This window comes from Gossypium raimondii, chromosome 9 (assembly GCF_025698545.1).
Source record: "Gossypium raimondii isolate GPD5lz chromosome 9, ASM2569854v1, whole genome shotgun sequence".
In the NCBI taxonomy this organism is placed as follows: Eukaryota; Viridiplantae; Streptophyta; class Magnoliopsida; order Malvales; family Malvaceae; genus Gossypium; species Gossypium raimondii.
Genome location: NC_068573.1, coordinates 46,783,687 through 46,797,513, shown reverse-complemented (window position 1 = coordinate 46,797,513; position 13,827 = coordinate 46,783,687). Strand labels below are relative to the sequence as shown.

General features: G+C 33.0%; 1 protein-coding gene across 6 annotated transcripts; it reads left to right on the top strand.

Moving 5' to 3' along the window:
• Positions 1–1,184: 1,184 nt before the first annotated feature.
• On the top strand, positions 1,185–13,424 carry LOC105800427 (protein SEMI-ROLLED LEAF 2). Of its 6 annotated transcripts, none has more exons than XM_012631569.2 (22): positions 1,194–1,304; positions 1,463–1,531; positions 1,800–1,965; positions 2,730–2,804; positions 3,290–3,405; positions 4,249–4,363; positions 4,910–5,038; positions 5,992–6,039; positions 6,450–6,577; positions 6,676–6,872; positions 6,967–7,256; positions 7,387–7,536; positions 7,620–7,985; positions 8,069–8,218; positions 9,114–9,189; positions 9,984–10,111; positions 10,214–10,405; positions 11,057–11,185; positions 11,263–11,373; positions 11,892–12,092; positions 12,899–13,034; positions 13,126–13,424. In XM_012631569.2, exons 3-22 carry the CDS (start codon positions 1,831–1,833, stop codon positions 13,143–13,145), a joined length of 2,892 nt encoding a protein of 963 aa, XP_012487023.1. In that variant the 5' UTR covers positions 1,194–1,304; positions 1,463–1,531; positions 1,800–1,830; the 3' UTR covers positions 13,146–13,424. The 6 variants fall into 6 exon arrangements, with proteins under 6 accessions (XP_052477052.1, XP_012487023.1, XP_012487024.1 ...); XM_052621090.1 differs by having other exon boundaries at positions 1,196–1,304; positions 1,905–1,965; positions 3,290–3,392; XM_052621089.1 differs by having other exon boundaries at positions 1,196–1,304; positions 1,905–1,965.
• Positions 13,425–13,827: the final 403 nt, after the last annotated feature.

Sequence of the window (13,827 nt, the reverse complement as noted above, 5' to 3'; positions counted from 1 at the left end):
CAGAATTTTAGGTCTTGAAACACTACTTAATTAAAAATACTACATAAGTCTTGAAATTAACACACAATATTAATTATTAAGTTCGGTTAATTCGATTAATTACTCAATTTCGAACCCAATTAACCGAAAATCGAAATTCTAAAAAACCATTAATCGACCTCCGATCAAACTAAGTTTGACCATCGATTGATTAACCAAATTAGATCGGTTCGATTAATTAATTTGATTTTAATCGAAGTTTGAACACCTCCACCGTACACTAAATAAATTAAAAAAAAAACGAAATTTGTTGATTTTTTTACTTAATAATTGAGACATATTCTATAAAATATATGAAACAAATTTTGTGTTGAAAATTTTAGTCACTTTAATTATTTTAGTTATTTTAACTGTATCCTTGAAATTTTCTCAAGTTTGGACATTCCATTCATTTTAATTGAAGAATGGGAATTATTTAAACGTTTTCATAAGTTGGGTTGATTTAAAAAGAGAGGTAGATTTATTTTTATTAAGTTTATTGTTATTGTTTCCATAAAACTATGTTGATTATATTTTAGGATAAATTTTAAAATTACACATGAATTTTATTTTAATGTGCAATTCCAAATAAGTACTTCAATTTTGTGCAAATTTATACTTAAAATTTTGATTTGATTTAATTCTTATAAATTATTAACACAATTATTGATATAATATAATTTTATGTTTATATATTGCATACACATATAATTATATTTATCTAATATAAAAATAAATTAATGTGTTTATTTATTTAAATGTGTATGATTAAATCAAAATTAAAGTTTCAAGTATACATTTAAACCACAATCAAAATTTCATATATATAATTACATCAAATTAAAGTTTATGTATCAAATTGTATATTGAATCAAAGTTTATGTATAAATTTGGGATTTATCCCATATTATAATTATTGTTATTTTGTAGTAACATATTATATATTAAATAAGATTTTAGGGTAATTCAAAACAAAGAAAAAACAATTTCTTAATTTTCGGAACCGTAGTGCAATTTTGTTTAATTATTCAGTTTATATTGTTCTTATAGAGATACTAGACACGATCTAGAGAATGAGAAAATTACACGTGGACGTCCTTACTTATCGAATACCAACGGGGTCCGTAACTTTATCCTCATAGTTCTTTTAATTTAACACAGTGATAATCAAAATTTTTAAAATTATCTAAAATGAAATTATTTTTATAATAATAAAAATCATAGTTTGGGCCTAGTGGGGAAACCTGAGAAGCCTCTTCTCTTCCCTCAACTGGCAATTTCTTGAGGTAAAATGAATTTCAATTCGAATTTCAATTATTTTAATTTAATTTGATGACAAATTTATTTAATTGTTTTTATTATTCTTTAAAAAGTAGAATGAATTCGATTTTTTTTTTAATTTCTGGAATTATTTTAGTTGAACTGTTTCTTAATTGCTCATCAGCTTTCAAGCTAATGCGGATCCCACGGGCTAGTTCCTCTTGGTAATTAGGCGTTTCGACCAATTGAATTGGTGTGTTTTTCTCAATTTTCTGTAATTTTGCTTTCATTCCTTGCTTCTAATCTCTATTTTTATTGTTTTTTTTTTAAAGTTTGATGAACCATAAATTCTACCTTGGATATAAGGACATTGTGGTAGAAATTCAGTTAATTTTCTTTTGGTGTTGTTCTGAATTTGACTCTTAATGATCAAATGAGTAAATTGGCAAATTTTGTTTAGGTTTTTCAATTATTGGTATGAATTTTTAGTTTAATTTTTATTGTCAATTTGGATTTTTCAGATAAGTGTTTATTTGAATCCCCGTTGAGAAAATGGGGGTAATGTCAAGACGGGTTTTGCCTGTCTGCGGTAACCTCTGTTTCTTCTGCCCTTCGTTGCGTGCCAGGTCAAGACAGCCTGTTAAAAGATACAAGAAGTTACTATCTGACATTTTCCCCCGTAATCAGGTATTCTTTTTAGCTCATATTCTGTCATATTTTACTTGAATTCTGGAAATTTTGACTAGTTGTTTGGTAATGCTTTGGTTATTTGAGAAAATTTGTACTCAATGATTGGTGATTAGTGGTGATAGATTCAGTTAAGTACATTGTGGTTATGGTATTGTCTATTTGTATCTAGTAATGACTTCAATACATGTAATTGATATCCGATGGTGAAAGGTTTTACTTGAATTCTGGGAATTCCAACTAGTTGTTTGTTAATGCTTGGTTATTCGAGTAAAAATTGGTTTTCGAATTTGGGTCTTAGATTAGCTGTTCATTGTCTTATACTGAATGATTAATGACAAATGGTGTTAAATTCATTCAAGTGTTATACAGTTATGATAATGCCTATTTGTATCAAGTGACGACTTCAATGCATGTAATCGATAACATATCTTGAAAGTTTAGATACCTATAAACTTGTCTGTAAGGTCTATCAGAGCTACTGCTTCTGCTATTTTGGTTTGGCCTGCATAAATTTCTAATGTTTGTGGTATTTTATATTATTTAAAGAAACCAATGTTGACGAAGAAGTGGCTTTATAGCTATTAGTTTCTTCCGATATTTAGGAATTAAGGAATTCATATGATGCTTGCAAGGTCTTTAGGCCTCTTTGAAGGTTACTGTACCACCTTATCCCTGATCCTGGGTAAAAAAGGGGGAGAAATAGTAAAGGAAGAAAAAATTGTGCTTGGAATGCTTAGCATTTTTTCAATTACCTTTGACAGGAACCCGTACCGAATGATAGGAAAATTGGGAAGCTTTGTGAATATGCTGCAAAGAATCCATTACGAATACCAAAGGTATAGCTTTTCTTTTGTTCCATTTTTCCTTTGGTGGAATTTGATATGGATTTTCTTTTTGGTTCCACCAGTTTGTTGGCTCTGTGTTCAAATATTTCATATTTTCTGTTTGCAGTGTTGATTTCCACAGTTCTTCTGGGAACTGCTTACTCTGTTAATTTAAATGAAAATGTGAAACTTGTTAATGAGAGTGTGGGTGTCTAACTCTCTTCTATAATTGGAGTTTCTACTTTTAATAAAGTTAACTATGTTTGATGTCTTCTTGTGGTTTAGGATTTAAATCTTGTTTTTAAGATGATTATTTTCTGAAAAGCTGGTAAATTTTGTCAAGAAATGTTGAAAACTGATTAAAGATATTGATTGGCATTAATCTTCAGGCAATCAAATTTTTAGAAGCTTCCTGGAGTAAATTTACCATATCCTGTAATACATATAACTTCAGTGAACTGCCTTGATTTGTTTTTCATATCTTTCCGTATGCACAGATTACAAGTAACCTAGAGCAAAGATGTTTCAAGGGGTTACGGAATGAGAAGTTTGGTTGTGTGAAAGTCATATTGTGCGTTTACACAAAACTGCTATCGACATGTAAGGAGCAGATGTAAGTTTGTATGTTGAAATTTATATATTGAATTGATTTAAAAATTTTGCAGAATCAATTTTTTTAGCCAAGTTCCATTTTCGTGTGAGCATCTAGTAGAGGAGTTTCAAAGAATGCACCACTGAATTTAGATAACATAATGTTAGAGCATAATATTTTGTTTGTTATTGTCACACCATTAATGAAGGGGGCTTGTGTTGGTGGACCAAATTCTAGCAGGCATTAAACATTATAAGATAGCTGCTTATCAATTTATAATCTAATTGATTAACTTCCTCTGTTATCATTTGAGGTTTTCCTTTGTGTTTGGTTGCATTGAAAGAAAATTGAATTAGTTAACAATGATCAATTATCTCTTAAGTACCATAAAATCTATGTAAGCCTTGGTAGTGTAAAGATGTATACAATTACTCCTTTAGTTTTCAGGTTTTAATGTTTAAAGGTAAGATTTGCTCGACAATTGATAATTTAATGCTTTTTATATTTTTGTTGTGAGGTTATGGCACTATTGTGCAGATGCCTCCATAAAAGGTTTTTCTTTGTTATATTAAATAAACCTTCTGTGGGTTATTTATTTAAAGTTAACTAAAGTTTTGAAAAAGAAAAGAAATGAAAAGTTCATGATGCAGGAAAAGATCATGCTTATTGACGGATTAAATTATTTAGAGAAGTATTCTAATAATTTGATCAATTTTCATATGTTCAATTTTTAAGTTTTTAGTATTTAGGGTTATAGTCATTGTTTCGTATTTATTTTAGTTTACTAGTTTTCCATTTAGTGTAAATGTATTTTAGTGTCAATAATTTTCATACATGACACTCAGGAGTATTTTATTATTGCAGGGCACTTTTTGCTAGTAGTTTATTAGGGATCATTCAGACTCTTTTGGAGCAAACCCGACTGGATGAAATGCTAATTATAGGTTGCGATGCTCTTGCAGAGTTTGTAAATAGTCAGGTGTGTAGTAGTATGGTGTAGTACAATTATGTGTGTCACTGGGTAATAGTAATTAAGTAGCCCTCTGAACTTTATGCTTTCTGTCTCTGCTTTTATGTTGTTGAAGTAGACAACTCCTCTTGAAGAATTATTACATAGCAATTTAGTTGAAGTCTGGCTCCCCTCCATTACTTTTGTATCCATTACTATCCAACAAAAGTTTAATCACCATTAACATATATAATTCCACAATTCATGGATGGGTCCTACACTTTTGAAAGTTTTGATGATTAGTTTATTGGAAAATAATGAATAAAAAGGTAATGGACATGATCTCTACCCATTCAGTTGTAGGCTTTAATTGCAGACAGACAATAGACAGCATTGTTGAGATCTAATCTAAAATCAACTAGCAATAAGCGAAGAGGCTCAACTTTTAATATAAGACCATAGGAAACCCAATACTTAACAGATGTGAGATAATAGTAACACCACCTAACTAGAATCTTTTTACGTATTAGCTTGTAAGAAGTGGAGTTATTCTAATTGTATGGGATTTGAAACTAGATGGACAGTACACACATGTTCCAATTAGAGGGCCTTATTCCTAAACTTTGTCAATTGGCTGAAGAGGATGGAGATGATGACCGCGCTTTACGTTTACGTTCAGCAGGATTGAAAGTGCTGGCTTCCATGGTATTATTCTCTTTAATCTTGAATCATTTTTGGATAAAAAAACTCTTCTTCCCAGAAAAATTCTTGTGGTACATTAGCTCAAACTAACATTTATAAATAGCCATAGCTTTTCTTCTGTGGAACAGATGCTTGTGCAAGCAGTCACTCGTTTTCTTTTTTCCTCGCCATTTCTTGTATGTAATACTTGTTGGGGTTGTGTGCATATCTTTCCAATCTTTTCCTTCTTTGCAGATTTCCTCCTCCGCTGATTTTGACTTGTTTCCAGTGAATTTATTGGTTTTGTTATTGGCAGTGACTACCGCCTACCAATTTATAACAGTATGGGCCTAGTAATATTATGATATAGCTGGTTGGTTTAAATATTTTCAAGTAGCTTCTGCTTCTACCTTTGTGCAACAATTAAAAGTTAAAACCCTTTGTTAGAAGACATCCTTCAAACCGAGAGGCTAACTTTCTACAATATATTTTGATGGGTTTGATTTTTGCGGGTTTGTGTTTTGTAACACTAGGTTGAGATTGAACTCAGATGAGTCAAAAGTTCTAACAATTAAACTTATTTTTCCCTGATCTTTCTAGATTTGAAAGAAGCCACTTTGCTTTTGTGGAGCGAAGGGGAATATTGGGGTTTTAGGAATAAACTGATGGGAAAATCTGAAATTCATTACAAAAGTGTTATCAGGTGTTTTAGGTTGAACTTACTGCTTTAAGTAATCTATGAATATGCTAATGTTCTAATATGTTCAATTTGCATACAAGTCTTTACAAATCCGAAAAGTAGGAGACCAATTCCTGAAATTTTCTTCTTGATTTTTTTCTTTTTAAGATCATTTTATTCAGATATTTTATTCATTAGTATTGTTTCGTTTTCTATGCTTCTTTCCTCACTTATTATTTTTCTACCCGTATTTGTTTTCCTTCACTTCAATTTCTACTCATACACTTCTTGTGCCTAGGTCTGGTTCATGGGCGAGCAGTCTCATATATCATTGGAGTTTGATAGTGTAAGTTTTCACTTCTTATTGTGCCTTTTCCTACATTTCTATTTTCAAATTTCGATTCATTTCTGATCTGATGCAGTTTAACTGTGCTGTATACTGTAGTCCTAGATAACTTCATTAAAAATCTGAAATTGTTAAGTCTCTTTATCCTAGCTGGAGCTTCATTAAAAATATTGAAATAGAGTTTTGGAATGGTTACAAATAACTAAGTATACATTGTCCATCCAAATTTTGGATTAACCTCTATTGGTTTCTCTGGGTCAGCTCCTCATAAAAGCTCCATTTTGTACTTTCAGCTTTTACCCTCTTGAATCTCCATTAACATATTTGAAACTAAAGCACACGTTAGAACAGATGTGCAGTAGGAGCCGGCTCTTTTCTTCATTGTAATTATTTTTTTCCATCTTGTATAGATCATATCAGTTACCTTGGAGAATTACATGGATACCAAAATGACACCCGTCAATGGCAGTAAAGTGGATGAAAATGGTTCGCCTTTCCCAGATATCATTGAGAATTCCTTTGACTTTGATCCTACCATGTGAGGCTTTTTTCAAGTATATTTCACGCTGCATTCAATTCATTAGGATATATTTCTTGTTCGAATATCATCCTTAACTTCAATTGGTTATTTAACAGGGATACTTCCAAGAATCCTTCTTACTGGTCAAAGGTTATCTTACATAATATTGCCGGATTAGCAAAAGAAGCAACAACTATCCGACGTGTTCTTGAACCAGTTCTTAAGAATTTTGATGCTGAAAATCACTGGTCTCAAGAGAATGGAATTGTTTTTTCTGTTCTAATGTATTTGCAATTGCTAATGGAAGAAACAGGTTATTTTTGGAGTTTCAATGGGTACCCTTCATAAATATATACTTTTTCTAATGACGCTTTTATAGATATAATGTTATTATGTCTTAATTCCAGGAGAGAAGTCCCACGTATTATTGGCTATCTTGGTGAAGCACTTGGAGCATAAGAATGTAGCCAAGCAACCTCATATACAAGTTAACATTGTCAATGTCATTACTCAACTTGCACAAAATGCCAAATCTCTGCCCTCAGTTGCAACTATTGGTACAATAACTGACTTGATGAAGCATCTAAGAAGATGCCTACAAAATTCATCTGAATTATCAAGTTCTGGGGGTGATAATAAATATAACACTGATCTTCAGTTGGGACTAGAAAAGTGTATCTCACAGCTCTCAAATAAGGTTGGGAATATGTTCTTTTTCACATCCAAGTTTTACTCGAATCTGATTATAGATACTTACATAGGCTACTTTTTCTTGTTATTCAAATTTTACCCATTTAGTTGAAACTTCTTCTGCATGTATGTAACAGGTTGGGGAGGTGGGACCAATTCTTGATGCAATGGCTGTGGTACTAGAGAATATTTCGAGCAACAGTATTGTTGCCAGATCGGCTATTTCTACTGTTCATCGAACAGCAGATATTATCTCTTCTATCCCAAACATATCATATCACAAGAAGGCAAGTTTTCTTGTGTAGTATACTGCTATATTTGTTCTTATCTTGTATGAGCATCTAAGTTCTGAAATTAGAATATGTTCCAGGCCTTCCCTGATGCTCTATTTCACCAGTTGCTCCTCACAATGGTCCATCCAGACCATGAAACACGGGTTGGGGCACATGATATTTTTTCTGCTGTGCTTTTGCCATCCTTGCTTTCATCTTCATCAGATCAAAATAAAAGAACGCCTGAAGCTGTTCGTTCTGACTTATCACTTAGTGCATCCAAGAAGCTAAGGAGTCAGAGCTTTGCCTTCCAGGATAAAGGTAAAGACCAAGTAGAATTCATTGATGAAAGATTAAAAGAAAATGGAAACCAAGCATCAGATATGGCTGTGAGAAATCCAATAATGCGTCAGTCTCATAGACATTCATATAGCTTCGAGCATTTTCTGCGTGATGGAAAAATGGTGTGAAACAGCCTTCAATATGTTTCTAGTGTTATTATCAATTGAGATGCTATTCAGTATTCTTATATATTTTAAATTTTCAGGAGCTTAATTCCCTTCGATTAAGTAGCCATCAAGTGAGTCTTCTGCTTTCAACAATATGGGTCCAGGCAAATTCTGTTGAAAATACCCCTGCAAATTTTGAGGCTATGGCTCGTTCATATAGCATTGCAGTATTGTTTACCCGAGTCAAGGTTAATCATGATTTTATATGCCTTTGTTTCAAGATATTAGTCTCCTTTGTGAATGGACAGGATTCAAGAAATATAGTTGGTTATTATGATAGGGTTTTGCTCTTGAGTACCTAAGAGCACTCTTAAAGGTTACCATATTGGGTAAGTTACTATTTCCAATGACAGGATTTCATTAAACTAACGTGATGAATTACATTGGATTGAAGATTGTAACTTGCCTAATATGTAACCTTAATTAGTGCCCTTAGGGCACTTGTTATCAAAACCCTGTAAAATATTACTGTAAGTGTAACTAATTTTAACAAGTGGCCTAAGGGAAAATTCATTTAGGATGTTACCTAATGATTGATTTTATTTTGTTTTCGGTGATGCTGTATTAATGACGGGTAGGATGGTGAAATTGATAAATGATTGGTACTTTTGGTACTAAAAAAAATTATGGTAGAACCCAAAATAGAAGAATGGACAACTTATTTATTTTAGTGAGAGTCTCTGCTTAATTTGACATTCCAAACATCCTTTACAATTATTATTAGAAGTTCTTAATTGTCACCATGACGCTTTACATGAACGTGGAAAATTGCTGACTGCCCCTTCATCACCTCTTTCTATTTACCTGCACCATGTACCATTATCTAGGAACTCAAAGTGGCTAGGGTCTGCCTTTCTGTTCCAAGCACTAATTTTGATTTGTCATTGGGCTAGCTTTGATGGAATTTGGGTCTTACCTTGTGTTTTTAAGAGGATGTCCTAGATCTTCTAATAAAGAAGATTCCTTTATCATTTGCTTTTTGTCTATGGAAAATTTTTGACATATCTTGATCTCTAGTAGAGTTTCTCTTTCCAATTTTGGTAGCTATTTTCTGAACTTGCTGTGTTGATAAATTGATGACAGACCTCTGGTCACATGGCCCTAGCTCGGAGTTTTCAGTTGGCATTCTCCCTACGGAGCATCTCTCTGGATCAAGAAGGTATGTTACATCTATCATTTTGTCATCTTTTTTTTCTTACAGGGTGAATATAGTGTGACACATATGCATGCAATAGGACTATGCTTTCTCTCCATTTTGTTAGTTGGAAGTTCCATGCACTGGATTATACCATACATTTCCATGATCTTGTTTTTTCTTGGAGATGCTATGTTAATTTTGCTCAGCCATCTCAAGCTGCAAATGGAGAGGATACTGTGGCTAAGCAAAGTTTATGCCTTTGCTTTTCATACAAGCATGCATGCACATGCAACGCATGCCAAAGAATATTCCTTATACGTCCCTAACCTTATAGATCCTAGCTGATTTGGTCTCAAATGCTCTCTTAATGTTTCTCACAATCAACATAAAGGGAAATTGATATCTTTAATGGTATTTAATGCAACTGGCTCAAATGGTATCACTAAACCAACCTGGTCTCCTCATAAGGAATTTAATTTGAGTCGATCTTTTAGAATTTACTGAAGTCAAACTTCATTTCCCCAATTTTATGCCTTATTTCATCAAACATGCCATGCGGTATAACATTTACATAACTTTGCTACCTTCTGTTCCTCTGAAAAAATTTCTCTCCTTTTCTGAATAATTAAATCATTCACATAATAACGCTACCATCAGTGATTTACACTGAATAGCCTTTTTTTCCAATATTAGGAGCAAGGGAAAAACAATAATAATTGAAATGCAAATTAACGTTAGGAATTGGTCAAGTTCTGTGGGTTGTTAAATTTGGTGAAAACTTCTACCAACATTTGTGTCTTACATGCATGTTGAAGGACGCTTGCAACCATCTCGCAGACGGTCTGTCTTTACCTTGGCATCCTACATGCTTATTTTCTCAGCCAGGGCAGGCAATTTTCCAGAGCTAATTCCTGTTGTTAAAGCATCTCTGACAGATAAAACGGTCAGTTTCTTATCCTTGATCTATAGAGGTCATTTTTATTGTAACGGCACAATTTTTTTCTGAGCCTTCAGCTTATACTTGAGTTTATCACCCTTTTCACAGATTGATCCTTATCTCAAATTAGTTGAAGATGCTGGACTTCAGGCTGTATTTGTGGAATCTGATATAAAATATGGATCAAAAGAAGATGAAGATGCTGCATTAAAATCCCTATTGGCAATAAAGCTTGATGACCTTCATTTGAAGGAGACTGTCATATCCCATTTCATGACCAAATTTAAGAAATTATCAGAGGTGATACATCAGTATCTTGATTATTAGTCTTTTATTCTGAGGTTTATGATGTGCTAGTTTCCCTAGCTCTATTGACAATGATTAGTATTTACAATTGGAGGTTGAATGCAGGAGTGGTTCTTTTGGCTTTCAGAACATTATCAGTTGCAATAATGTTGAGCCTTTTTTTTACTTGAAGGAATGAAGTTTTGAACCAAAGGTGCTTTAGACTAATTAAATTGGGATTCTTCTTTAAAATATATCATGTGAAAGATCTTTGCTTGAGGAGCTACTGTTAACTACTAGAAACAATTATCATGGTATAGAACGTAGTCAGGAGTAATGTTACTCGAGTGGTGGCAACTACTGCATTGGTTGAAATATAAGTAAAAAGGGTCTGAAGACAAGAACCAGATAAATTGAGTCAATCTACTCTTAACTAGTAATTTGCTTATCATAAGTGAATTATTGCCCCGGCTCCTTCCCCTCCCCATTTTTAGATATGTTGCTTTTAAGAGTAATAATGACATTATCAACACCCTTGAATAGCTATGATAAAATGATAATTTGTTGCATGTTACTAAGTTGTTCCATTTTCATGCAAAAGGAATTACTAGCATCTATGGGAGCTTTTTTGCAAAATGATTATTGTTATCTCTTGTGTTCTTCCAGGATGAATTATCAAGTATAAAGAAACAGCTTCTTGAGGGCTTTTCACCCGATGATGCATATTCATTAGGTGTTCCGTTGTCAAGACCATGTTCTCCTCTTGCGCAGATGGAGTTTCAGTCATTTGATGAGGTAGATCTTGTTCTGATCACATTCACTCTCTACAACACTACGATATTGTGTGGTTAACTTAATTGTTTTACTTTCAGATGCCACTAGCTGCAGTAACAGATGAAGCCAATGGAAGTCAGTCAGGTCGCAAAGCATCATTATCCATAAGTAAACTAGATGTCTTGAGTGCCAATGAGCTATTGGATTCAGTAAGATGAGCGGTTCTATTTAATATATTTATTTATTCTATTTATTTAGAATTTCTCAACAAAGTTGGAAACAGTAGGATGGTATGTGTTTATTCTTTTCCATTGACCATTTGGATCTTGGTGCTGCTTGAAACTCTTATCATGCAATATATTTGGAAAAGCACCTGTTTGTCAGACAATATGTCTAGCTTTGTTGAAACTCTAGCCAACCTTCCTAATGCTATTTGCTTGGGAACTTGAAATTCTATAAATGTATGAATGCACTATTGACTCCCCCCCCCCCCCCAACTGTTTTCGGTGGATGTTTAGGAATGTAAATGGAGATGACCTGAATTAGATTATTGATATTAAGTTCGAGGAACTATTCAAGCCTTTCTGGCTGTTCAACTCAGAGAACTAGTTTTCTATTTTCACATTCTTTATGCATCATTACTCCACCCCCCTTCCCCCTTCCTATGTCTCCAGAGATTTATCTAGCTTTCAATTTTTCTCACTATAACTGTTTGTTGCACCAATAGGCTCTGGAAACAGCCCGGCAAGTTGTAAGCTTTTCGGTTTCCCCAGCACCGATTCCTTATGACCAGATGAAGAGTCAGTGTGAAGCTAGTGTAATGGGTAAACAGCAGAAGATGTCAATACTTCATCACTTCAAGCATCAACAGGAAGCCAGTGCAACCTCAGAGGAAATTGAAAATGAAATTCTCTATTTACCAAGTGAGGTATGTTTGGCCTGCATATGCATGATAAACATCTGTAAGAATCTCTCTAGTTTTTTTAATGGAACCTTTAATTATCATTTAATCCTTTTCACTTTCTTTCCTAAGCAAAACCATAACCTGTAATCATTGCCTTTCATAATAGAACAGCACTAATTATTAGAAAATAGAGAACAATAACAACCGTAAACTTCTTCTACTGTTTTATAATTTCAATTTTCTTTTAAAAGTTGAATTCCAAAAATGTCTTCCAATTTCTATATAGCATTGATATCTTAGGTTTTGTTTGGATGGTGCTTTTGGTTTTTGCTATTTGTCCTTTGTTTTTCAGTTCATTTTCTGTTTTTTGCTTTTCACTTACCTCTGGGGGAAAAATGTAAATTGCAAAAGCACCTGCCAAACTGTGCCTTTGTAGTTTAAAAATAGCAATATTCTTTTTGTTGCTATGATGCTTGCATTAAATGTGGTTCCTTCACCAAAAAGTTATATGTGAACCAACTAACGTGATATGTATCTTGATTAAACTTTGGTGGTAATTTGATTTTTACCCTAAACCCGAGAAAGAGAATACTTAAATGTTTTAATTACATTTTTTACATCCTTGATTTAGAATTGGGTTTGTTTATTAGGATCCACGTGCCTGAAATAGACATTTTTCAGTTGTGCTTGTCTAGTCTAGTTCCAGATACGAGAATATTTGTGAATGTTATTATATGTTACAAAATGGCATGCATTACAACATGATTTTAATCAATTTAATGGTATTATGAAACCAGTAATAGTTGTTTTCGGGAATTGCTCTATTTCAGAAAGCGGAGTCTAACAACGTTCAAGGTCATATAAGTGGACAGATTGCCCTCTGTTCACAAGAACACATGCAACATTCTTTCAGATTACCGCCATCTAGCCCTTATGACAAGTTCCTGAAAGCAGCCGGATCCTCAGGTTGATTATATATAGTATGCTTTTTTTATTATATGATATTATGGAACCAATAATAATAGTTGTGGTGAATTGTTCTCATCTTGTATTTCAGATAGTGGGGTTTTCAATTAGCAAAGAAACAAATTCATTTAAGGAAGCAGTTTGCCTTCTGTTCAAAAGCATACAGATGATCGCCGTCAAGCCCTTACAACAAGTGCTTGAAAGCAGCTGGATCCCACAGAGGTTCGATATGTTTTATACTAATAAATACACTAATAATATGTGTATACATGTATATGTATATTTACGTATCAGTGAATCTATAGTTTGCTTTCTTTATCGATTCCTGGGCAACTGTCAATTATTTTCATACGTATGTATATGTGTATATATAATTTTTGTTTTTGGTTACTATGGAAGCTCATTCTATGCATTTCTACACATCATGACAAGATGGAAGACCTGATTTCGTGGCTTGTAGGATGGGCATTGAAATAGCACTCGTAGTTTTAGCAATGTTTGTTTTTCTCTTCCTTTTTCCAACATATTCTTCAGAAAGGATCATCGTGTAATTTTAGATTCTATACAACGTACAACATTGATGAGAAAGGCAAGGGAAATTTATGATATCGATTGTGTGATCGATATAGTGTGGAATTGGAACTTCTTCTTTTTTGCGAGTAATTTTGAACACCTAAAATTTTAGTTGCAGAAGATATTTAGTGCTTGTTGACGAGGCTTTAATATATGAAATCTAAGTATTTATTTATTAATAAACAAATAGATTTGTCTTGCAATTTTCCTCAGGTTTTAA